The 27,559-nt window shown below is 36.8% G+C and overlaps 3 protein-coding genes across 4 annotated transcripts in view; 1 reads left to right on the top strand and 2 right to left on the bottom strand.

Annotated features, from left to right (window-relative positions):
- The window catches only part of LOC134538141 (ankyrin repeat domain-containing protein SOWAHB), a 288,272-nt gene that overhangs the window by 15,175 nt on the left and 245,538 nt on the right, over positions 1–27,559 (bottom strand). The gene's annotated exons all lie outside the window — the stretch shown is intronic.
- Positions 6,426–24,301, top strand: LOC134538139 (SUN domain-containing protein 1-like). Of its 2 annotated transcripts, XM_063379179.1 has the most exons (11): positions 6,426–6,552; positions 9,147–9,254; positions 11,945–12,001; positions 13,825–13,905; positions 14,558–14,715; positions 16,438–16,477; positions 16,757–16,846; positions 18,646–18,770; positions 20,913–21,080; positions 21,630–21,728; positions 23,917–24,301. In XM_063379179.1, exons 1-11 carry the CDS (start codon positions 6,546–6,548, stop codon positions 24,055–24,057), a joined length of 1,074 nt encoding a protein of 357 aa, XP_063235249.1. In that variant the 5' UTR covers positions 6,426–6,545; the 3' UTR covers positions 24,058–24,301. The 2 variants fall into 2 exon arrangements, with proteins under 2 accessions (XP_063235249.1, XP_063235250.1); XM_063379180.1 differs by lacking the exons at positions 11,945–12,001; positions 13,825–13,905 and having other exon boundaries at positions 6,443–6,552; positions 23,917–24,299.
- Positions 23,154–27,559, bottom strand: part of LOC134538142 (uncharacterized) — a 32,067-nt gene continuing 27,661 nt past the window's right edge. Inside the window, exon 6 of the mRNA XM_063379182.1 lies at positions 23,154–26,799. Coding sequence (XP_063235252.1) covers positions 26,599–26,799 — 201 coding nt within the window. The 3' untranslated portion in view covers positions 23,154–26,598. The remainder of the gene's footprint in view (positions 26,800–27,559) is intronic.

Below are 27,559 nucleotides of genomic sequence, written 5' to 3'. Positions count from 1 at the left end.
TACAATTAAGATTTTCAAAGTGTACTTTTGATGTCAAGCTTGCATTAATGAGTAACCAAGCGTGAAATGATTAATAAATAATTCCATCAATACTAACGCCATTATGGTGACATAGTCACGTTTTCGGTAAAAAAAAATATTTCAAAATATTAATAATAAATTCTGAAAATCCAGCCTCATTTTTTAAGAACGTAATCAAATGAATATATTGCACCTCTGAAAAATATAGTAGATTAAAATACCTAAAAATAAATTTTCAATATATATTTTTTAAATAACGGGGAACTAACCATGAAATAATAAATCGATCTTATTTGTACTTGTAGAATATCATAAGGAAACTTCACTACTACTGACAACCACGCGAAAGCCGGCAGATCGAATCCAACCTGTGACATAGGCATTTTTTTTAAAAGAACGGAATCAATACAATCATAATGGTTGAAATTAAGAAGATATTGCTTTTGGAAGAAACACCACATTTGTTAGGAAAGTTAAAAAAAAAAAAAAATTAGTTTTTTTAGTCTATTTAAATATATTTAGTGACATACTAAGAAAAATAAATCATTTTCTTGTTCTGTTCTCGAAGAAATAACCTGTAGGGATGTATCTATTTTCCTATTGTCTTATTTTAGAAAGGGATGGGGATTCATTTGTTTGTTGTTTGTTAGTCTAAATAACTGTAACATAGGTCCTTGCTTGCTTTTTTGTGTGAAGCCTTTGAATGTAGAACATTTATCTCAATAAAAAAATAATAATTTTTACTGTTCCAGTAAGACTGGAAAAATATGTTTTTTCAAGTATACTGTGCAATACTGTTTTAAAAATGCCATGAACCAAATAATACGCACATACTAATCATTTTTGTTTCAGCAACATTGCTCTTAGCCATCATAGAGTAAATAAAAAAGTATCCATAAAAAAGGACCAAAACATTTCTGTGCTTTTAATTTCTTGATATAGTTTAGTACATAATACTATTTTCTACCTTGTTTGTATAGTCATATGCAACAATACGGAATGGCGAAAAGAAAAAAAATATATACTTAATTAAAAAATTCTGTTAGTATTCCTAGAATATATGCGCATTGTTATCATAGGCAAAAATGAAAAATGTTATATTGTAAAACATCATAGATCGCAGAATAATATATTACATATACTTAAAATGTCCCGTAGATGTAAGCTACTTATTATTATAAGTAATTTATTAGAATTCTATTACGAAAGTAAAATTGCAATTATATGTGTTTATTATCGATACGTCAGTGACATTTTTCTTTCTAAAATTATTATATTTTTATTTACACGATATCAAACACATACGAATAATTACTTTTACCTCCTTGCTGCCTTTTTAATTCATCAAAACTATTTTAAACTATTGCTATAAAAATTAAAAATGTTACTGAATGCTTGCTATTATTTGTTAGCATTCCAAACACTGGGATGCAATGACATTAATAAAATGTATACTTTCGCCAGAGTGCAATGCTCAGATGCAAATGAGTTTGACATACGGGAACGCCTTTGTGTTTCAGTACACTTCACTTTTCTACGAGGAATTTTTATAAATATAAATACAAGTAGCCGGATTATCTGAAGAATAAATTAGTTAATACAAGTAGCCGGATTATCTGAAGAATAAATTAGGTAAAAATGAATACTATCTTACAAGAAGACGTCAGGAGCTATCCGGCTTCAAATCGTTAGATATGCAGAAAATGTGCAGTTAAAAATTTAATAAAGAACACTATTGTCTAAAATATACCAGATAAAATGAAATAATTACAGATATAAATAAAAAATTTATATATCACAAAACATTTTTTTTTTACGTTTTTGTAGGTAATTAAATAATCAAATAACATGTTTAGTTTCCAAACAATAACAAGAACACAAATATGAGTTTCAATATCATTAATTCTAATTTTCATCTTAAAATATAACTTATTTTATTTTTAAATGAGATAATATAAAAAAAATTATATTATTTGCAATTTACTTAGATTCAAATAAAATTGACGTGTTCGGTGTTTAAAAATATTATTTTATTATGATTAAAATCCTTGTATTCAAACTGAACTTTTTTTTTGGAAAAAGAGGGACACAAACACACAGGTCATAAATATGTTAAAGAAGCATGTTAAAAAAAACGAGCAAATGTTTAGGCAAAACTCCACGACCCACAAGGAGAAACCTCCCCGGATGGCTTCCATATGGGAGCAAATAAATAAACTTGCTCCCATATGGAAGCCACTAGAAGAGATTTTTTGTTTCCACCCAACCGTTTATTTGGTAGCCTGACTTGTTGCAAGGGATTGTGTTCCTATCAGAAAAATGCCACAATCCGCATTGGAGGAGCCGGGGCGCGAACCCGGGTCCTACAAGTCACAAGTCAGACGCTCTACCACAGAGCCAGAGTGGTAGAGCGGCGATAGAAGCTATCTAACCATGATTACTGCTGAGAGAGTGGCTAGCCTCGTAGGGTATTTGTCTATCGCTGTTTGTGTAAGACTGACGAACTAAATACGTTAATATTCGAGTACACTGATAAAAGCCACACCTACAAACCGAACAGTTCCGAAGTTTACCGAAGTAAAAGTAAGGTTCAGTCGGTGTCATAAATAATAGCATTTTTTCCAGAGAGGGTGGTAGGTTATCTCAACTAGAATAAAAGGTTGGTTAGTGTTATTTAAAATCCTCTATGACCGTAAAATATATAAATCATTACAATGTGGTCTTGCTATCGGCAAACGTCGGATAACTTAAAAACTTTTCTTTTTCTAGAATTGATTATTTAACCTAGAATTAAATTTTGTGGTTTTTTTTTCATAACCCAAGAGTGGCATTTATAATTCTAATAATCACGCCCTTATGGTGGGCAACATTAATTTTTATTACTGCCGCAAATAATAAAATTGACGTGAGAACATTGGATAAAAGAACTTGGTGTATTTATTTATTTAATGTTTTAGTGGCTTCAAATCGTACACCGTGACTTAGTCATTGCTACTGTAAATAATGTTATGGTTGCTTAGCAAATAACTTTTTAATATGTAGCTATCCAGGGCTAGAAAACAGTTTGCATGATTTCACACTATCTTTAATGTAGCTATCCTAACCAAATCAACCGTCCACAATGTTTAAAAGTATTTATAATGTAGCTAACCTAAACTAATTGACCATTAGTTATCATGAGTTGTATATTTATTTACAATGAACAAAAAAATAAAACCCGAAGATGCACGATCAGGCGTTTGGCTCTCTCGTATGTGAAAAAAAGGCTTGCCAACGTGAGTCTGTGCAATATAGAATGTACATCGTAGGCTTCTCTCGACCAGCAAACCAAACATGGTTGGCGACGTGTAACTGAGGCTTTGTGAATTTGTTTGAGGGCACCAAACACTTCGAAGTTTCACGTTTACTGGCATACAAACACCATACATGCATATATAGATGTTTTGCCAATTTAGTTTAGAAAAATAAATAATTATTATTATTTTAATCAAAATTTAAGAAAAAATATCAAATAATCTTGGAAATATTTAAGTAATAATTATCCGGCACTTAGCGAATACATAAGTACTCTCGCGACAGTATGTAGCGAGGCAGTAACTATGGCCTGATGCGGGCAGTGACCCGCTATTAGCTGCGAGCCACAACAGGGCTTACCTCGGCGCTGGTAGCACGTGGTAGTAGCACTGCTGCCACTGCCCTGTTCGACTGAGTCGCTGCAGTCTGGCGACCTTCCTTGCTGTCAGCTGTCCAGTCCGTGTCACTTCCCTTTGCAAGAGCATGTACTTGTGTGTACTGACACCGCCCCAACTCACGTGTTTCACGTCTACAGCTTCCACGCCTCACTGAGTGCACGTTGCCCGGACAGAACCTAGCAGACACGAAGATAAAAGAAGAAAGAAAAATACTCGTGAATGTCTTGAAATCGTGTTCGAACCCCGGCGGGGTCGAATCATATTTTTTTTTTTTTTTCGTAAACTGGATACTTGACGGGCGTTTCCGTAAGACATTTGTTTTCTCGGGGTACTCCTGTGTACGCACGCCCGTTCATCACGTCAAGCTCCTGAATTCATCTCCACCAATGGGTGATGAGACAGATGTTAGGCATTTATACATTATGAAACGTCTTAATGTTTTTGACGTGACAACGTCTAATAAATCGATGAACGCCGGCTGCACGCACGAAAAAGTGTCCCGTTACGCTCATTGTACGCTTGCGCCGCATCTATCTCTCTTCCACTCGATTGGAGCACCCATCGATTTGACTTTTTCGAGGCACATTAAACTTGAAACACTCCCATTCGCTTCCTACTTTTCCTAGCATCATCCTATCCTTAACAGAATAACACAGATTGGAAGAAGTTAAATAGCAAACATGTATAAAAGTTATAGTTAATATAATCTTTTCGTTAAAGTAATAAACATATTTGAATTAATGAGTGCAAATATAAGTAAATTATCAATTAAATTGTAGATTCCATTTTACTCCTTCTTTGTATCCATACAAAATAGTGATGATTCAATTTAATTCATAAAACTATGCAATCATTTCATCAATGTTTTGTTATGACGTTGTCACGTTAAACTATCGTCCGTAAACCGACTTTACAGACAACCAATTTTTTTTTATAATTGTGTTTTGTGTACATCTTACGTTTCAAACATTGTCACTCTGTTTTCCGTTATCTTTCATTCGTATGGCTTACTGCCGTTCAGTGTTTGTTTGCAATACGGTAATAAGTTACGTTGGACTATAGAGTTTACGAAGCCGCTTTGTTTAGTCTTGCCCGATCACCTTTCTCTCGTTTCGGTTTTTCGTTGGTTTTTATTTCGTTTCAAACATTATGAACTGCATAACGTTTTACATTGTGTATTAATTTCAACGTGGCAGAGCCTAGTGCTAAAAAAAATTCTTAAGCTAACAATAGACATTCTTCCCTAAATATATAATTATATTATGTAAAAATATCAAACCCGTACGTAAAACGTAACTTCTTGTTAAGTGTGACATTATGTTAACTTGTGGAGTTTACTTTACAGCCATAATGCGGAAGGAGAGGTGAATTCATTTTGATGCATTAACAGTAGTTTAGCCACTCACTTATTGTACAGATTGTCCCCGTTTCAATGACATGATACATCAAATTTAAGGTAAACTGATATTTTTTTCCCCCATGTTCCGTATGTGCAACATTAGTTATACGGAACACATTCAACCTAAAATCCAAATTTTCCCACTCTTTGGTTAAAATTTTGGAGCACCCCGCTCACTAAACTTTGTGCGTTTCGTTATGCACACCATCAATATGTGTATTATGTCATCGTTGCACTTTTCGTTACTACCGCCAGCCACTTTTTTTTAGATTCTGACATGTCTGCCATTTTGTTTTCGTCTGCTGGAGGCCGCCATCTTGGATACCGATATCTTTGTTTACTCCTAGAGAGCGCCAGCATCGCTCTGTCTCATCACATAAGGTCGATGTTCCATTACCTACCAGAGTTGTTATGGTACTTATCGATATATTAAATCTAATTTTTTATGCAAAAACACATTGAAAAAAAATAACAATACGTTGGCCTCCAGTAGAGGAAAATAAAATGGCGGACATGCCAGAACCGAAAAAAAGTGGTTGTGACATCAGATCAAAGATGGCGAACATGTTATTAAAATTCAAGGTGGCGGTCGTAAAGAAATAAATCGTTATAGAATCCAAGATGAAAAGTGTGGGGCGATCGATTTCAATATGGCCGTTGAGTTCGTCATCCAAGATGGCCGCCATGACGTCAGAGCGGTCGGTCACTACCCCATCCGATACTAGCGCCAGAACGAATCAATATATACTACTCATATAATTATCAAACATCCCAATAAAAATATTAATAATAAAAGGCAATAAACACATCCAGTGCTATGAAAAATATTTTTCTTAATCAAAAATAATGTTATTGGGGACATTAATAAATAAAAATAATGTGATGGCTTAAGCGGTTAAATATATACAGAAATAAAATTACTTTAACTTTGCTACGTTCCAAATCTGAACTACGCTTATAGAATGTAAGGAAATCTTACCATTCCTTGAATCCGGGTCAGACGCCGGAAGAGTTTGTCTGCTTCGTGCTTTTCCGGCATTTGTTCCTTCTGTAAAAGTAAAAGGTATTTAGCCTGAGGTTTTCGCTCGTCTAAAGTTCATTGTAACTAAAAGACAGTTTGGTTACGTAAGGCGAGAGACATTTAAAATACTCTGAAATCGTGAAAATATATCAAAATGTCTCAAAATAGTGACTGTGTTTTTTCTAAATCCGATCGCAAAAATGCACGAAGGTTTTTTCCCCCACTTCGGATTTGTTCGGGAATGATTGGAGATTTGTGAAACATAGACAGAATGAAAGGAGGTTGTAAGTTCATGGAAATAAAACTGCGTTGCTCTTTTTCCTTGTTCCATAACCCGAAGGAAAAAAAATCGTTAAGTAAAAAAATTTGACTCTATTACCACTTCGATCGAGCTTGTAAGATATTATCTGGAATGGATGGTAAGTTTAAGTTAATTTCATAAGTTTTGATCCTCTGCACGTAAACCTACTCTATGTGAAAACTGGTTTGACATTTCCAGAAACAGCCCGAGTACGTGCTGTTACAAGAGTAAACACGAACCACGAGTTAAAGAGGGCGTAGACTCCATCAGAGGCGCACCCAGGAATTTTTTTTTTGGGGGGTGGGGGTTGAAGTTTGTTTTTTTATGAAGGAACACCGGTTTCAAAAATAAAAAGGGGGTCCGGGGGTCTTCTCCCGGGAAAATTGGGATTTCTAGGTGAAAATTGGTGCTATTTAAGAAGTTTTTGTATCTAATTATTGAATACACTGCTGGTAGAAAAAAGAATAATTTTTAGTACGGTACTAAATTTTGTTTTAGACAAGAATCAAAAAATGATACGTTTATCAAACCCAGGGTCTCGTCCGCTCAAAATCAGTATTATTTTAATACCTTGAGAATCATAGCATGCATTAAAGTCCACATTCTGTGCAACTTAAATCACTGACAATGATCTTTTGCTTTTTACTGCATTCACACACACATATTAAGTTCACTCTACGAGTAAAAACAAAGGGTATAAAATCCACATATATAATGTCTAGTTAAAACTGCAGAAATACAGTCCAAAATTATGCAAAAATTGAGATAAACGTAGCGCACAAACAATTCTTAGTTTTTATATAACACAAACTAATTTGTAAAAAAATTAAAGTAATTCACGGTAGCAGACTACAAATGTAATACTAACACCATAATGTATACACTGACGTGAAAACATCTCACTAAGTTTGGTAGATTGACCGCTGCCCATAGACCATCGTACCTATTTTGCTGGGACTGGGAATGTTTTTACTTTTTCCATTCTAGATTTTTTCTTCCCCCCCCCCCCCCCTTTCCAGGGTGCGCATCTGGATAAAGTCTTGATCAGCTGACATTCTCGGGCTAGCAGCAATTGTTCAAGCTCATTTGAAACACCCCCCTGTAACTAGTAGTTCTGTCACACACTTCTGCCAGAACATGATGCTTGTTTGACAAAGAGCACGTACACACGTGACACTGACATGTCATCCCCGAGCATAGGCGCGGTGTTACAAGACGCACCTCGGGTTTTGGTTTCTTCAAGAAGAAAGTAGTTAGAGCTGTATTCGAGTCCTTTAACAGTTCTCTGCCCATTAAGACACTAAATGGGCAGGGGTTTTTCCTACACATAACCATGCAGTGGCGTAGCCAGGATTTGTGTATGGGGGTCCTCCCCCGGGAAAATTTGGATTTTAAGGTGTAAAATAGTGCTATTTTAGCAGTTTGCGGTTCTTAAATTTAAATATTGTAATGGTAAAAATTTTATTAATTTTAATATGAAATTTGTTTCAGTGATGAATAAGAAATTAATTAAAGATTTGGTGCTAGGGGGAGGGGGTGGTTTAGGGGTTCAACCCCCCCCCCCCCTGGCTATGCCCCTCTAACCATGGCACTGAGATAAGGCTTTGCTGTTCCTATTAATTATTTTTTACGAACGTTTTTATTTACTAGCCCAAAGTTACGATGCATTCCATTCGAAGAGGAAGGGGGGGGGGGGGGAATAATTATCTAATATTGAAATGCGAGCGCATTGATCGTATATTAATTAGCTTAACGCCGTACTAGACTGTTATTTGTGTATGTTTAGCTGAACGAAGCAATTAATTTTAACTCGGCCACTAATATTTTTTTGAGGTGTTCTAGCATACAGAATGTTGGCGTAAATTTGACGGGCGGCAGGAATTGTGCCCAAAAAAAGCTAAGCACCTTTCGACGAACGTTTGTCCGGAAACGAAAACCCTCGCAAAGTTACAGGCGCGAACGTTAGCTCGCACATTTGAATTTAGCGGGCTTAAAAAAGGGAAGGAGAGGGGGAACCGCTCCATTGGCTGGGAGGACGAGCGATCTCAGCGCGGTGGCGTTCAAACGGGAAAACAAGTGAAAAGCCCGGGCGCAGACGTTTTATCCCTGTGTTCATCGCCCTTGGCTACGCCGTATGAAAAAATCTTCCAATTAGGTACAAGTGTATTGTCAAAGCACCTTCGTACAGTAGCAGCTTGGCTTCTGGGTTGTAGACGCGTCCTTGGCGAATAATTCACCCGACGCGACGTTTCGGTCGACATTGCAGTCAACCATCATCAGGGACCTACTGTAGGTAACTTCTCCCTAATTATGGTGACTGCAATGTCGACCGTAACGTCGCGTCGGGTGTATTATTCGCCAAGGAAGCGGCTGCAACTCCAGACAGCAAAACAGTCTGACTGCGATCTTCATCAACCAATTTTAATTATGGTTGGCGAAAAGCTTTGACTACCATTAGCATTTGTAAATTGGATATAGGTTGTGCTGTAAAAGATTATAGCTGCAAAGTATATCACTACAGTAGTGAGATTAACCATTTCTATAAAATATTTAAAATCTAATTTCTCAACAAAAAAATAATTCTACCCCTGCAATTCAGTGAATGACCATTACATCCTCGTTTAGTTTTGCACTTGTGGTTCCCTGTAATTCGCATTCAGCACTTTGCTTACTGAAGGCTTGAAGTATACCTATACGTGTGTGTTCTTTCAGGTGGGTGCCAACAGGACTGTCCCCCCTTCAGACCCTTGTTTGCTCGAACCACGGGAACTGGAGGCGGCGGGGGAGACGGCATGCAGCCCATCATAGAAGAGATCAGAAGTAAGCATGGATTCACCATTACCCATCAGTAAGGAAACCTGTATTTCGCGAATACATTTTCGTGTCAAGGTATTTCTCAAAATAATGTAGCTTTTCTCCTGTGGTTATTGGCTGAGGTCGGTGAGAGGTGTCGTCCCGCTCTTGACGGGGCCAATGAGAATGTGGTCACCGTACTGCTGCACCCTCAAAATTTGCCATGACTCTTAGAAAAAGCTACAGTGTTTTGCGAAATACAGGTGTCCCTACCCATCAGGATGGTGCTCCGATCGCTTGGAGCAGGCTCCAAGGGTTCCCTACCCCGACACAGCTCCGGTACTAGCCCGGACAGCTGGCACAGGCTTGGATAGGCCTCCACCGGACCACGGGTTCACAGGGTGTTTTGAGGGTTTCCCAGCGTGATGTGGGAGATCGGGGTAGGCGCCAGCAGTGCTGATGTCTGAAAGCTCAGGACGCAACAGCCAATTGTCTGTGAGGCAGTAGGTGAAGGTGGTGTCTAAGCTGGGACGGGTAGCCTCAGCCCCTGGACATCGCCGGATTTCTAACACCTCTCATGTTTCATGTATACGGCGTATTTCCGTATCCACGATCGTGGAGGGCCCCATGCCGGTAAGGCTTAACGGCTAAGAGGGCTGGGTTAACAAATAAAAGGGGAGCAATCCCTCAGACAGCCATGACTGTATATCTCACAGTAAGCAGGGGACGGGTCTGGGAAAGCTCAAACTTCCCCAGACGTGAGGTCGGAGGGCCGCAAGATGGCCAGAAAAACTTTTGTGTGTTCTGCAAAATTGTGAATTGAAAGGTGAACAGAAGGAATAATCATACAATATCTACCAAAATGTTTTTATTTTACTCATCAGCAATTGTGTTTTCATTAGAGATCTTCATTACTCAGTTTCTAGTGAGTTTTGGGCGGCATGCATACCAGTGATGGCTCCAGCGGGTAGGCCTACTCCAAATTTTCAAAACTGATAATTTGAATTAAGACTTTTTATATAAAAATTACACAATTCATATTAAAAATTAGGTTTATTTTGTAAAGGAGAGTTGGCGATGAAATGAACCTTACATTCGCCTTCAGATTTGTAACATTTTACATCAACGTACGAGTTGTGTTGTAATATTCACCTTATATTAACACAAGTTTATTCTTAATAATTAATGATGTGATCTTTATAGGTAGTAAAGTTTTTTTTTGGTGACATACAATCGTAGGTTTATAATAAAATCTTATGATTATATTATACATATTGGGCATCAGAGAGAAATAAATTACCGCCAGAAAGCCACAAAACTTACCACTTTGCATCTGAATGTTAAAAATTCCCCGGACCACCCACTCATATGGGGCCAGACCCCACGGTAGGCCTTGTCTCCCAAAACTATGCATACGCCCCTTGCCTATACAAAAATTAATCCTGGAGCCCCCCTGATGCATATGCAGAGTCCATGCTTTGTCCAATAAATTTTCAAGTTCGTAATTTAACAAAATAAAACAATTAAAAGATATATATATTTTTAAATTGTGGTTCCATTGAATTTAAATAAAGTAATAGAAATAGAACACACACATCAACACTGGTAAGAACACGAAGTTTGATAAAATTTAAGTTACACTTATAACGTACATGGATGCAAAATAAATTATGCCTGATACATTCAGTTCTTTGTTGGTAAAAGGGAGTTGAGAAGAAGGTGATATGTGTGGCACGCTGATCATTATTTCAGCTCGGGAGAAGAAAAGCCTAGTTCTGTCCCTGACAGTAAGTTACGGATATACGTAGTGTACAATGGCCGGTTGTTTCCCTATAATAAAAATACAAAAAAAAAATTTGATAAATTTGTGGGGACAGAAAACAAAAAAGTGTTAATATTCAATAAAAATTGAGATGATACCTACATAGATACAACAACAAAATACAGTACTACTCAACAAAATGTACTGAAGATGACAAAAATTGAAATGATGGTAACTGAATAACAATGAATGCGATACAAATTCAAAAATGTCCTGCTGTTTGTTCATCATTCATTTTTCAAGAAGTAAAAAAATTGTAAAAATAAATCGAGGTATGTGTATTCTTTTCAGAAATTTTGAGCTTACACTTAGTTCTAGTTTTGATGGATGCTCAAAATTTTATTTTAAATTTAAAAGCTCACTGCTTGAAATTCTCAAACAATGTTTTTTTTTTTGACGTGACAACGTCTAATAAATCAATGAACGCCGGCTGTATGCACGAAAGTGTCCCGTTACGCTCATTGTACGCTTGTGCAGCATCTATCTCTCTTCCACTCGATTGGAACAACCATCGATTTGACTTTTTCGAGGCACATTAAACTTGAAACACTCCCATTCGTTTCCTACTTTTCCTATAATCGTCCTATCCTTAACAGAATAACACAGATTGGAAGAAGTTAAATAGCAAACATGTATAAAAGTTATAGTTAAAATACTCTTCGCTAAAGTAGTAATAAACATATTTGAATTAATGAGTGCAAACTAAAGTAAATTTATCAATTAAATTGTAGATTACATTTCACTTCTTTGTATCCATACAAAATAGTGATGATTCAATTTTAATCATAAAGGTATGCAATCATTTCATCAATGTTTTGTTATGACGTTGTCACGTTAAACTATCGTCCGTAAACCGACTTTACAGACAACCAATTTTATTTTTCCCCTCCCACAGATCGCATCAGTAGCCTGTCCTGCAGACACGCCGACGGCTGTGATCGGGCCTGCTTACGTGAGTGTGCACGCACCTCACACACGTCGTAAACACCAGGGGCCCGTCAAGTATCCAGAGACCGCCTTAGCGGTGGCTCAGTTACAACCCCCAAACCCCCTTTTTCATTGAAATTCTTTTTAATTGCAGTAATCTTTATAATTTTTGATATTGAAATCGCATTATTACTACCTATAATACCTACTATAATTTTATCAGAAATAAAGCAATAAATAACAACATCAATATTATTTATTTCAGTAGGTACTAATTATAGTACTTTATCATGAATGAAATCAAGGAGCATTAAACTGAACAAAATGGGATTATAGTTAATTATAACATTTGAATTGAAATCAAAAAGTATTGTACTAATGCAATTATTCTCAAATAAGAAGCATATTAATGCATTTAGTTTCGACCTAAAATAAATATATATAAAATTATCCTTATTTATTAATTGAAACCAAATTGAGGTATATCACTGTTAATGATAAAACTGAATAACATTCCAATTAAGGAAATATGAAGATCAAATAATAGCAGCTAACTAATTATTATAACGGTTAAATTCCGTTTATATTTCTATTTATATTAAGAGGGGGGAAAGAGGGTATTTCTGTTATCACGTGGCCATTAATATTTTATAGCATATATGTATGTGTAGCCTGTGTTCAAATGTATGTCCCCAATGATATTTCATTCTTCGTGAACCAAAGCAGCTCTTGATCAACATTCATAAAACACAATTTATTTATTTATTTCTGTTTGCAGCTGGGTGTTTCAATAGAGACCATGTAAATCACTCTACTGACGAAAGTGCTCCAGAAAGGGGCTAGTAAACATGGAATGAATTATAATAATTTAAATTATTTATTGTGCTATGTACTCAAATATTAAATTTCCAATCCATAAAGTATTTTTTTTCATAAATTCATAATAAAATGTTTGGGGTTGCAATATATTCAGAGTCTCATTATTTTAGGGTAAAAATGGTAATTCCAGCATAGCTTATGTTAATACTTCCTGAATGTCCTCGCATATTCCATTCTCAATATCTCTCCATTGGGCAGTACCTACATCTTGTGTCCCTAGTAGCCTGCTGTCAGCGAGATGAAGAGCTTAACAACTGACATTGATTATTAAAAGGCCTGTCTAGTCAGAGGTATGTGTGTTAGTGAGGCGGGATGATAAGCGCGACGCTCGCTGGTGCTTCTAGCGCGGTGTCTCCTCTGGACTGGCGCGCAGTCTTCTCGTCGTGCACAGGACAACTAGGAACTGTGAGAAGCTTGAGTGGTAACCATAATGTTATATGGCCGAGAAATGAAGATAAATATGTAATGAAAGTCCCTTGAGTGGTTTCAAAAATTTGTATGAAGTGTTTCATGCAAAAAAAAAAAATCAATTCTGAAAACACACATTTTAGCAATTTTCATTTTTCTAAAGAAAGAGTATAAAAATGAAATCCAGTGACAGAACTACTGTTCCGACCATAGAGTATTCTTAAAAGCTTGTCGTAAACCAATACCACTTGGACATCTTGAGCAGTTTAAAATTGCGTGGTCTCTTCCAAACCTCTTCACACCATACTTGTGCCCAGGTAGGCAGGGCTTTCAACTCTCAAATTTTGAACATAATTAGTAATAATCAAATCACAAAAAAAAATTCCAAATACAAACTGTGACAATCAGCTGAAATAGCTGGCAGCAAATCATAAATAATAAAAAAGATGTGCCAGGAAGCATGTTTTCTTGACTAAGTTTTTAGGGAGTACCAATCATGATTAAAAGTAATTTGTTTTTTTCTCTCCCCAACTGAATTTATTTAAATGCTTTTGTTCACAGGCGTGAATGGAAACAAGGAAGAGAAATTCAGGAAAATCCTGCCGTGGGTGTTGTTAACGACAGCCATGTTCACCATGATAGGTATTTTCCATGTTCATAAATATGATTGCCCATGTGTTGTAAGTAAATAATTACGACTTGTCTGAAAAAAAAAAAAACTGGTTGTCTGTAAAGTCGGTTCATGGACGATAGTTTAACGTGACAATGTGATAACAAAACATTGATGAAATGATTGCATACTTTTATGAATAAAATTGAATCATTTTTATTGAATTATCACTATTTTGTATGGATACAAATACAATTTAATTGATAAATTTACTTTTATTTGCACTCATTAATTCAAATATGTTTATTACTTAAACGAAGAGATCATTTTAACTATAACTTTCATACATGTTTGCTATTTAACTTCTTCCAAATCTGTGTTATTCTGTTAAGGATAGGAAAAGCAGGAAACGAATGGGGGTGTTTCAAGTTTAACGTGCCTCGAAATAAGTCAAATCGACGGTTGTTCCAATCGAGTGGAAGAGAGACTGGTGCGGCGCAAGCGTAACGGGACAATGTGTGTTACGGGACACTTTTTCGTGCGTGCAGCCGGCTTTCATCGATTTATTAGACGTTGTCACGTCAAAAAAAAAAAAAAAATTCTGTCAGACTCTTAATTTCACACCGCACAGTTTCCTGAGCCCTGCGAGCGGAGCTGGCCTGAGCGATCGTGTCGTACCCGCAGCTCTGAAGCTGTCTCAGAAGCTCCCGGCGCACGGCTCCGAGCCCAGCGCGGCGCACGCACTGGAGGAGCTGCGAGCGGCCAATCGGAGCCTGACCAGCCGGTGGCGCGCCTTCGAGGAGACCATAGACGCCCTGCGACACGAACTGAACGAGATCAAGGTCGGTCCGCCGAGACAGAGGTGGTCGAGAATCGAACATTTAACTTCTCCACACAGTTATTGTAATTAATTATCGTAATAAAAGTTAGTGTAATTTAAATCATTTAAAATGTATTACTGTGGTATTTTTTTTTTTTTTTTTTTTTTTTTTTAATATTAAGGGCCTCCTTACCATGGCCAGCAACAGTGAGCATAGCTACATAAGAACAGTGTTAGAAACCTTAAACCTTCTTAAGACCAGGTCTAGCATGTAAAGGCAAATTTAAAATTTTTTTTATAAGTACATTCAGGCTAAGTATTTCTACGATGTTAACTTAATACTTCCCTTGCATTTTTCCACTTAGTGATAATAATTACAAAGTGATAGTAATTACGAAGACCTTTTTACACCCATTATATTGCACTAAGTGAATACCTGTTGAAAATATCTGTGTCAGAACAAATACAAGGGAGAATTCGCGTTAAATCTTTGGAAATAGCCCTTAAATATAAGGATGAAAAAATTAAAAAAAAAAAATCATTGCATGTGAGAGTGAGCCTTATTCATGCAGATTAAACACATTAACTATTTAGAATTTCCATTTTCTAATAAAATATTTAATTTACTAAACGTTATTTGTGAGCTGCAAGAGTAAGCATATTGTGATCATAATTATATATGCTTGCACAAATTTTTACCATTCTTAGACAAACATGTATGCTAACAAGCTATCAGGCTAAATGTTACAGGATTTTTTTTTAATTAATAGCAAATACAAAAACAATTAAACCTTTTGAAACCAAGTGTTAATATATGCAGTGTTTGTTCATGTAAAAAAAATATTGAGGTCGAAATGGTGGTTCCGTTTAAAAATTTTGTATTTTAAACGGTATTGTTTGCAGAGTAAAAATGGCTTGAACATGTGTTTTCTGAATTGCTTGTCTGAGACACCCAGTGCAGATTCTTAAGAGCACCATGGGAACTTGCGTTAGATCTTCATTTTATTTCTATGTCACAAAGTGTTAGGCTCGCCTCAACAGTTTCATAGTTACCCTTTTTTTTTTTTTCACGAAGTTTCCCTTTTCCCAACTTGGAGCTGTGGGCTTAGAGGCGACAGCTCACTAGAGGCGCAAATGAGTGTCACGCCATTCCGCCTCACCAATGCAAATACATCCCGGGCTAGGCAGACTCCTAAGACTGTCAAAATAACTTAAATTTGATATTCCTTTGCGCAAAAGCAGATAATTATCTATATAAAACTACTGAACACTACCATGTAAAAATGAAAGACATTTCAGCGAAAGCTAGCATATATTACAATACCTAAGATAGTATGACTACTAATCCAGATGATGTTACTATCATAATAAATACTTATTTTAAATTAACTTAAAGTTTTGGAAACTGCTAATTTGGTTTTTATATTCTCGCTGAAACCTTACTCAAATTACAGAAATGGGAGATTCGGGAACCAATCATACCAGGCCGACATTAAGGAATCATCGCCACTTTTGTTTGTCCTAAGTGTTTATGGAAAACCATGGGAAATATAAACCGAGATCTGTATCCTTCCACATTGTTGAACCATGGCACGTACATACAGGGTCGTACAAATAATTCTGTTTCCGTACGCATGGTACACAAGCAATTTAAATTAAGAATCCCAGAATGATCTGAGCAGAGCCTCTGAAAATTTTACTGTAAGTTCCTTAACCAAAGTAACTAAATTTTTTTTTGTTTCAGAGTAATATCCATAATGTTTGCGCCCTTGACAGTGTACAAGGTAAGCTAAAAAAAAAAAAAAAAAATATATTGCTAACATTAAAAAAAAAAAATTTTAAATCCAAAAAGTAATACTTTTAAAACATTGAAGCACTGTGTCATACCACTGCATGTACCTCAGCCAGATCTAAATAAATTGTAATTGGGTCTACTGTAAATTTTAATGAAAAAACCTCGCTTTTTAATGTAAGATTAGCATTTAACACGAAAAAAAAATGTGCATTCTGTTCAATGTGAACTGTTTCTAAAATGCATTCTGGTTAATCCCCACGCACGTTAGCACACATCGTCCGGAGAGTCGTAAACCACTCACTGGACGTGTACGACGCCGACAAGACCGGACTGGCCGACTACGCCTTGGAATCCGCAGGTAAGCACGCAAGCTGCAAAATTAAATGCAAAGTAAGGACATGGAGCTTGACAACATAAAACTGTAATCGATTCAATCACGCATCAAATGTAAATCTGTAAAACATTAAATTTTTTTTCAAGAATGGACCATTGAAAAAAAAAAAAAAACGGGTGGCAGAGTTGATATCGCACAGACTCGCATTCGGAAACAGGGTTTAAATTTTAGCTAGCCATCCTTTTTTTCTTCTTCATTTATGTCAGTTTCCCTACATTCTACCATGGCCAATTAGCTTGCCCGGTATCTCCGATTGGCATCGATACACATTTCTGTCTCCAGTGGCCTTTCGGGCTAAGAGACATAATTTTACAATATATATCTATGCCCGAGCTTCACTTGAAATAAGTGAAACTTTGTTTAAAATAATACGATTGTAAAAACGTTCAATAAAAGTGGGCTCCCGTAATGTGGCACTTCTGTGATACTGATATTTGTTTACAAATGTGTTTGTATGATAAAATGCATTTCCATGATGTGCCTACCAATAGGGTATAGTAATATTTTACTTTTGCATTTTATTTGTTTAACATAAAATGGAATTCCCTACAATTGACACATAGGCAGTGTTGCCTACTTCCCCCCCACACCCATCAGTAATCACATTTATGCAAACAATAAAACTATAAAGTTTCCGCCAAAATATTTAAGACATTTATGCAGAAATGAGATAATTGATTCAGTAAATGGTTAAAATTTACAAAGGCCTAAAAAACTTTAATAAAAACACAAGATAAGTTTCAGAATTAGTTTTAATGTTAGTAATTAACGAAAAGTCTACCTTACTGTCATCATTTGATAAAGTAAACCTTCCTGAAATACCTTGGGGGTAAATTATTTTCTTCTGCCCTTCTAGTAAGATGAACTTAACTTAACCAAAATAATTGTGCCAGATATGCAAACCAACAGCCAACCAAAAAACATGCACGAGATTCATCATACAAAAATACTGATAGGCACACAATATTTATGCTGTGTTTTTGAGTTTCTATGTTTCCGTAATAAACTAATAACACTCCTTGATTCCATGATTTTACGTTTTAATCAGAAAGAATCACGGGAAATCCATAATACAGGGCAGCTTTGCCTATCTAAATATATTTACCACCCCCCGTAAAACAGGTACTCTAGAAATCTCTAATCTAAATCATTGGAACAGTTTAAAAAAAAAAATTGGTTATCTGTAAAGTCGGATTACGGATGAAGTTTAACGTGATGACGTCATAACAAAACATTAATGAAATTATTGCATACTTTTATGAATAAAATTGAATCATTTTTAATGATTTATCACTATTTTGTATGGATACAAAGAAGGAGTGAAATGAAATCTACAATTTAATTGATAAATTTACTTTTATTTGCACTCATTAATTCAAATATGTTTATTACTTTAACGACGAGATTATTTCAACTATAACTTTTATACATGTTCGCTATTTCACTTCTTCCAATCTGTGTTATTCTGCTAAGGACAGGACGATGATAGGAAAAGTGGGAAACGAATGGGAGTGTTTTCAAGTTTAATGTGCCTCGGAAAAGTCAAATCGATGGTTGTTCCAATCGAGTGGAAGAGAGATAGATGCGTTGCAAGCGTATAATGAGCGTAACGGGACACTTTTTCGTGCGAGCAGCAGGCATTCATTAATTTATTAGACGTTGTCATGTCAAAAAAAATCCAGTGAGTACTAACAAGAATTGCTATTTGAAGATCAGCGTGTAGAGCACGCGGGCGACGACGATGTCACAATGTCGTGCCGCAGGTGGGGAGATAGTGGACAGCCCGATCGCGGTGAAGCGCTTCGTGCTGGAGTGCTTGGCCTTCCTCGGCCTGCCCGCGCACGGACACGAACACAGCGCGTGCTGCGGCCCGCGCTGCGTCCTCCAGGTCAGTAGACTCGGGGACGAGACACGACCTACACACGTGTTGACTGGTCCTGGAAGAACGAGTCAAGAAGATCGCCGGACTGAGATCCAAACCAGGGCCTCTGGAACGGGAGTCTCGTACCTCGGCGCAGCGCCACCCAACTCCATGCTTTTTTAGATACTTAAAGGGTTCCAGTTGAAAGCATCACAACAAAGTTGAAAACCACCAGTTACCTCGATGTAACCAAGGAGTTTCACACGAACAGCACATTCTAGTGACATAAATAAACATACATACAATGAACACGTTTGACTTTCATGACCTTAAAGACACCCTACAAACAAATGTTTGTCCCGTAACAGCAGTCCGTCCCACTGCGAAAATAACATCTGAACTAGAATGTGTTCGAAATAACAGCAGTCCGTCCCATTGTGAAAATAACGTCTGAACTAGAATATGTTCTAAATAACCGCAGTCCATTCCATTGTGAAAATAGCATCTGAACTAGAATATGTTCAAAATAAGAGTATTTGTTTTCAAAGTTCTAGGATGTACGCACAACAACACACTAACCTAGTCAGCTGTGACTGTATGTAGCAAGGTTCTAGTTCGTAAAAAGAATATGGCAGAAAGTTGAATTATTTTTTACATATTATATTTTGCTGAGATACAATAATATAAAATAATGTTTATATAATAGGAGTTAGCTATGTTAAAGGAAATCTTTAAATATTAAATGAGAGCAAAATAAAAACCTTTACTAAGGCATTGTTGCTGAAGACTTGCACAAAGGTAATCAAAGATGGCAACTGTATACAGATTTTTGTAATAACTCTAAATGCAAAATTGCGATAAAAGAGAACATCATATTATATCCATTATTTCAACAATATTTCCATTAATTCTTCCACTAGCAATAGTAAACACGAGCACGCAACCTCAATTTTATTTACAACATATCAAAAGTAAAACCCTTTTATGGTGGTTGACTTATCGCTCTTTTCAAAAATATAACAATGAACGAAACTGTCATGTGTTGGCACCTTTTTTTTCATTTAGAAAATGTATATTTTTACCGAGTATTTTGTGGAAGCTAAAAGTCACTCAGTAAGTCAACAAAATGGTCTCTTGCTCTGTAAAAAAAAAAATATGATCTACAGCGCCATAACATTGGATAGCTTTTGCATGTAAACCATTACTAAAATCATTAATTCACATCTCATTCGAAATTACACCGAGACCCAGGCTGGTATTCTAAGATGTTCGGGTTAAGGTAGCGAATAATCACTGCCTTGTTGGGACCCAACCGTAACCTAACTCGCGGGCCGTATTCCAGAACGTGTCCAAACAGAATCCCAGTAAGGAAACAGATTGGCAGCCGTTTTAATAAACGGTGCCATGTGTGAGGCTAGAAACTGTTTTACATTTCGCAACTATTGATATGATTGATACAGTAAAAATAACAGAGATAGCAGCACCATTGTACAAAAATGTAACCGCCCTTATAATTTTCACATGTACTTTTTAAGTTGTGATTTTTTCTTGTTATGACCATTAAAGAGTACAGAAAGTATTCCAGGATAGTTTCCCTATCATGAAGTTTCATTTGGCACACCAAAGTGCTTGGTATGTCCCCCAATGATAACAAAAATTACTATACGAGTTAATGCAACTAGACGCGGATCCACCATCTGGACGAAATCAAGGAAAAAGTGAGCTCTATGCATCCACGTAATTTTGGCAACATATCGTGGGCTTAGTGGAAAAAGTTGGCCAGTCCATTTTTTTGTGAAAATGAGTTAACTTCACAGATGAAGTTGTAAGGGCAATATCTTCACCAAGAAAACGTTTGGAAGTCAAAATAATGAATGATTGTGGACGTTTTCTTCTAGGTTTATTTCGGCAAGTCCATTATAACGTTATTCTAGGCAAGCAAAACTTGGTAAGTGAACTAACAGTCTTTTTTCCAGAAATTGGACTTACCGACTTTTTCCACTAAGCCCACGATATAGGAAACAAAAATAGTTTGCCTAAAAAATAAGGGACTGGCCATGTCCTATCGTGCACTAGGAATATAGTGAGGGTACAGGCGTAGCAATTTCAACACCTGGACCCTTATTTTCGTGTCTCGGAATACCGACCTAAGTGCAGCTATGATTCCAGCCTTCCGTGCAGCCGGGCCACTGCTGGACTTTCGAAGGAGCGACCGACAAAGTGACGATACGGCTCGCCAGGAAGATACACGTCTCCGCGGTCACCGTGGAGCACACGCCCGCCACCATCGCCATCTCCGGCGACGTCACGTGCGCACCGAAGCATTTCGTCGTCTACGTAAGTCTCAACAGCTTATTTTTGAAAGATTTGTGCAATGGGAGTGCATGACTTGATGTAAACTTTTGGACATATGCCATTGCTTAGCACATGTATGTCTATAGAAGAAAACTACAAAAAACACAAATCAAGCAAAAATTTTTTTTTTTTTATTTTATCAATATATAATATATAATATCAATAGCTTGCAGAGAATTCCCAAAAAGCTCCCAACCGGCCAACTGCAACTAGAATTCATTAGCTACACATAGTTTAAATGGTAGTTAGTTCCTAAACTGTTATGCTTCTATAAATTCATATGTTTTTGCATGTGATTTAAAAAAAAAATATTATATAACCATGAATAATTGTTTATAATTTATTTTATAAATTTAGTACAGTAAATGTTTTAATTTTCTGGAAAAAAATTAAAACCCAAATTTATGTATCATTCCGAGCATGAACACAGAGCATGTAATCTTGTGGTGAACTGTTTTTAATTAAAAAATTTATGTAAAAATTTAATTAATATACGACAATCTGTATATATATTTTTTGTTTTGTACACAGGCAATGGTGCTGGGGAAAAGCCCACGCTTGGTTGAGCAGCGTTTGGGCAGCTACGAATTCAAAGTCCCCGGCCCCCCACTGCAGACTTTCAGAATACAGGTATGGCTCGCTCGTGTTAAATTTGATTTTCTTTAAGCTTATGTGGAACAGCAATCAAAATATGCCCAAATGTGACAATCATAGCTCTACTTGGAAAAATGTGTTTTCTTTCACTAGAAGAATTTAACCCCCCCCCCCCCCCCCCCCCCCGACCTTTTTTTTTACATTCTGACTCTGGATGGTTACAGCTTCCCAAAGATACATAGTTAAGATAGTGCAATCTATTTTAATTTTATTGTCTTCGCCTAACTTTAATAATCTCATTAAATTCACTTAAGTTACAACTTTATTGCTCGGAAGTGTATATTTAGGCATTTAATTAATACTTTTTGGATCAAGTTTTATAATCACTGGGTCATTACTGTAGTTGAACAATTTATTATCCAAATTTACTATGGAAAAGAATTATGAAATTTATTAATATAGTAGCAATATCCATACATATTAGAAATTCATACTGGAGTCGTAACTATACAATAAACATATTTTTTAAATAGTGGTAGATTTGGTGGTTCGAAGTAATACACAGGCCGAGAACCCGATTTTTTTAAAATTATGTCTTTTTGTCAATTAAAAGCTTTGAAATGAATTGTTATAAAATTTTGTACAATGACAATGTGTGTGGTGTGAATTAACATTCAGGAAATTTTTCATTGCGAAAAGTTTCATCTATCCTGCCCTTTTGTTTTTTCACGCATTACACTCCAGCTATTCCGTTAAAACAAAGTCGTGCACAGAGCTAGTTAATTAATACAACAAGAATGACGGTCATGGTTTGTGAAGGAACTTCTACGAGACCGCCTCTAAGTCAAAGCATAAAGGAATAGGAAGGGGGTGGAGGTCTACCTCTAGTTCCGGAAGCGGCGGACATGACTTTGAATCTTGGGAGATGCAAACTAGAGGATTTTGGGTGGTATGGAGTACCTTCCAGTTTGGCTAAATGGGAAGTCCCAATATTTTGAAAATAACACCACTAGAAAAGTTTTCTTTAACTCATTTATGAACTGCTTTAAAATTAATTATGAAAGCTAAGTAGTAGATTAATTGTTATTCTCCCTGCAGTTTTTTTAGTTACAGGGTAGGGGAGGGGGGTTAGAGTGGAAGGAAAGGGGTAAGTCCATTTCTAGGCATGTGGGAATACCAGTTTTTTTGACGCAAAGCGAATATCAAATTGAATGTTTAAAATATTCGCGAAGTAGAATCGAAATGCGAATGTTGTCCTCGGGGAAGCTGTATTACACTTATTTTACAAAATATAAGATTGAAGTAAAAAAAAAAAAAAAATTAATTTTTGGTATGGTTGAACTGATTAAATGATAAATTCAATTGGGCGTTATATATCAAATAATTTAAAAAAATATATATATATAATAACCAAGTGTAATATTAACATTGAGCATTCATACACGCAAACGGAGTAAATTCTTTTTTTTTTTTTTTTTTAAGTAACCAACTTTAATGACACAAAACATAAAAACAAATAAATATTTTCACGAACGAATCATCAACTTCCAATTTCTCAGAGCTTTGCAACAAGCTCGAAGCTTCACGTAAGATGCAAAGCTTTGCGTCACAACCGAAGCTTCAACTAAACTGACTTAGGAGTTTGTAAAAACCTACTGCGTACTTCTATCACTAAGCAGCACTCCTAAATACCATTCCATAAGGAACTGCCCTGTTTATTTCATATCATCATGCTTAACAATTTAAATTAACTATCATTGGTGCAGCAGACGCTTAAGCTGAGCTAACCAGTTAACACCACTTGATATAACTTGAGATATGCTTTGATTACATTGTTTCAGTGCGGTGTCTTAGTCACGGAAGAACGTCTTGAATTAAAAAAAAAAAAATTTAATTCGCCATCCGATGTAAAGCTGTCATCTGATTGACTGGCTGTTATATTATTAACAAACTTTCATAAAAAGAACATACACAACACACACAAAATATAAAAGATTTCATGAGCGAATCATCGACTTCCTGAGTTCTTAGAGCTTTGCGACAAGCTCTAAGCTTCACGTATGATGCGAAGCTTTGCGTCCCAACCGAAGCTTCAAACTAAAACGAACAGCCGAATTTACCCGGCGAAGCCAGACTGAACATTGAAAAGAGATGCGGTTGCTTCGCGCCGGCTCTCGCCCCCGGGACTCGCCTCTGGATTGCGCTCTCGCGTGTGTGTTCCCAGGACGCCCCCGAGGAGGCCACGGGAGTGGTCCGCGTCTCGTTCCGGAGCAACCACGGCCACCCGCGCCTCACCTGCGTGTGCAGGCTCAGAGTGCACGGCACGGAGGCGACCGCACGCTCCTTCGACCCCGCGCGAGGATGAGCGTCTCCCGCCCCGCGCCGCCCCGACAACAGGGAACTGCCTGCTTTGGAAGTGTTTCATCTTTATACGCGGTTTAAACCTTCCTTTTAACTATTTTTGTACAATTTTTTATCGACCATAATGCTGACTAAAAGGAAAAAAAAAAAGAGAATCACTCAAGTCTTGATTTGCACAGTTTAGAAAATTTTATGCTACTAACATAGTTGAAAAAATAAATATATTTTTTAAATAATTTCATAAAATATGTTATTTCTTTCTGTTAAATTACTTTTTCCTTAAAAACTCTTTGTGCTTAGTAATGAAAAATGCAAAATAATATATTGTTAGTAACACTGGAAACACAAATGAAAAATTAGTTTTGGTTTCCGATTGATACCATGATTCAGAACATATACCTCATTGCTAGAGACTGGAAAATTTCGCGGGTTCAATGACACTCGGTCAAATAACACCCACTCATTGGCTGCTGTCTTGCGCGACGTTCCAGCGTAGCAGCCTGTGTGATTCGTATAAAGCTTTGGTCGGGTGTTTCTCATCGACCGCAGAGTCATCCAGGTGAGTTGTGAACTAATAGCAGAGGCAGCACTGAGGTACAACGATTTGTATTTCAGCCTATCGCGAAATGAATTCGCGAATTTTTGCGGTCTCTACTCATTGCACTTTCTAAAATTTGTTCCATCAAGCATTATGGATAGGGACAAGACTTTATGGTGGAATGCAATAAAACCTAAATAACACCGAGAAGCTTGCCAATAAACCGCATAGCAGCCAAATGCAAGTTATACCATTGAATTAATCAGCATTTAAACAAAACTTCATTCAAATCACAAATCACAATAAAATCAAATTTTTTAACATTTGAAATTTAAGGAATATTATTATTTCTGGACAAAAATTGATCACAAAAACTAATTTAATTGGTTTTATCGCACAACTCTTATAGAATCACTTTTAAACAACAAATGCCAATTAACTTTTAATTGTTCTGAATGTATCTTTATTATATGAATTTATTACAATTTATTATATTATTGTAAAAATGCACCATTCAAACACAGTATAAATATTACAAAACAGTATTTATAAAAAAAAACACCAAAATCTTTTGATTTTAAATTGAAATTTGAATAAAAATAAAACCATACAATCTTGTCTCTAATTATGAAACCAATGTACAGTGCTATGCTCAAAGCACTGAAATGTCATAGTCCATCACACACTGACTGTATACCACTGATTAAATGTGGGTACTATCCTTTTCCGAACCATTTGGATGCTCCAAAGCACCAATTTAACTTGTTTCACCATTATGCAACATATTAATAATTTAAACTTTGTAAATTACACTTTACCAATTTGATATTCCTTCAGCTTACAAGTATTAATAACAAGACACAAAAAGAAATAAATATGGTCTAATTCAATTTGTTTTTAAACACGACTTCACAAAATGAAAAATAATTCTGATGCAAAAGTTGGTGTCGCCATTTATAAGGATAGTCGGCCCAATCCACATAACATACAAGAGATGCATTATACATACAGAAGATTTTATTGACTTCCAAAAAAATGCTATACAAACATAGCAGAGGCAGAATTACTACACAATTGTCGACGGGTTTGATTTCAGTTTGTCGCAAAGCTTTCTGATGCACTCTGCTACATAGTTATGTGTTTATTGCCACTAGGAAAATAAATAAATGAAAATAAAATATTAGTTGAGACTTAAAGCAGCAGTACATTAATGAATATAGCTAATGAGTTATATTTGTTCCCTCAGGAATTTAGCTTTTTTTAAAGGTATGAAAAGTACCCAATGGTTTATTTTAACATACTATTGGATACCTTTATTTAAAAAGTAATAAAAATAGGTTAAATATTGAAGGCGTAAATGACCAACAAACATCTAAACGTCCAAAAGAAAAGGAATCATCAACAAATGTTTGAAAATTTTAAGATACATCAAGGAAGTTACTACTTATTAGAGAAAAAAATTGGCCACTTACTATTGTATTATAAACATCTAAATGCATTAGCTTAAATTATGACAACAGTTGACTTTGTCCATTGCAAGAATTGTGTATAACCTTGCCCGTAATTTTACAAGGGAAAAACCCACCCTTTACATAATAGCAGTGACAAAATAACGACAAGAATTATTTTTATAAAGTACAAGTAAGCAGTTCCCGGGAACAAGACGACTACACCAGTAACTGACAAGCACGTGCTACACGATGCGCAGTGCCAAATGCAACACTGAGGACCGCAGCGCGTGAAGCAAACAAATAAATATGACAACAGTTGCAAGAATTGTGTATAACCTTGCCCGTAATTTTACAAGGAAAAACCCCACCCTTTACGTAGTAGCAGTGACAAAATAATGACAAGTATAATTTTTTCTTAAGAAGTACATGTAAGTAGTTCCAGGGACTGACAAGCACGTGCAACACGATGTGAAACGCCAGATGCAGCGTGTGGAGCAGTTCTTCGCGGGGAACAAGCCGACCACGCGAGGAACCAACGCGAAGGGGCCGAACGCAGCTACGCGGGGCACTTCCAGCCCGCGTCGAAGCCGCAGGCGTTGTCGGAGTCGGAGTCCCCCGCGCTGCCGGCGACGCTCGCCCGGCCGAGGCTGGGAGGAGTGTTGGGCGTGCTGTAGCTCTCGCGGGCGTCCGGGCCTTGCTTCGACCGGCGCTTCTTCTGCGGGGCGAACTTGGGGGGCGGCATGGCGTCACTCCCCACCTGCAACCATGCGCCCCCTCTCTCCCCTTCGCCGACTTGCCGCAGCTCGTGCGCTCGTTTCCATCACTGACATACACACACAGGGCCGGCGCGTCCGTACGGGCGAACCAGGCGACCGCCTAGGGCGCCAAGTAGCTGGGGGCGGCGCAGCACGACACATAACAGCTCATACAATGTGTTTAATGATTATTCAAACTAGATGAAAATGGATTTTTGTAACAGTTCGGAATGTTCATATTGAATATAAGTAATTATTTAAAGTCCACGGTGACCTGTTTATGATTTGTAATAAGTAAAAAAGTAAAAAAAACACAAGCCTGCTTACATTTGATTGTTGACAAAATCTTAGGCTTACATGATGTATTTTGAGGCAAGGAAAATTTTTTTTGGGTTGTCCGGCGGTGGCGGGGGGGGAGGAGGGGTGGCTGGCTTTAAGGTTTTTTGCCTAGGGCGCCAATTTACCTTGCACCGGCCCTGTACACACACGCTCACTCTCACACGCAACACTTTTATTTAAAGGCTGCTTCTAAAGTTTGAACTCAATACCTCCCTCTCCATTCGTTTTTCAGCCACACACATCTCCTACAAATATTCACTTGCTGTAATATTATGGGTGTAAGAACACGCGCAAGTGATGACAACTACGAAGACTCAACACTAAGTGAATATTTGTGGTACAAAAACAAATGCAATATCGAGTTACACAACTGCGCCGTTTGACCGAATTTGAATGCACGAACCGACGCTTGCTTGCAGCGTG

The sequence above is a fragment of the Bacillus rossius genome, chromosome 13, assembly GCF_032445375.1.
Source record: "Bacillus rossius redtenbacheri isolate Brsri chromosome 13, Brsri_v3, whole genome shotgun sequence".
NCBI classification, from domain to species: Eukaryota; Metazoa; Arthropoda; class Insecta; order Phasmatodea; family Bacillidae; genus Bacillus; species Bacillus rossius.
The sequence above is the reverse complement of the archived record's forward strand: the minus strand, read 5'-3'. Positions and strand labels throughout refer to the sequence as shown.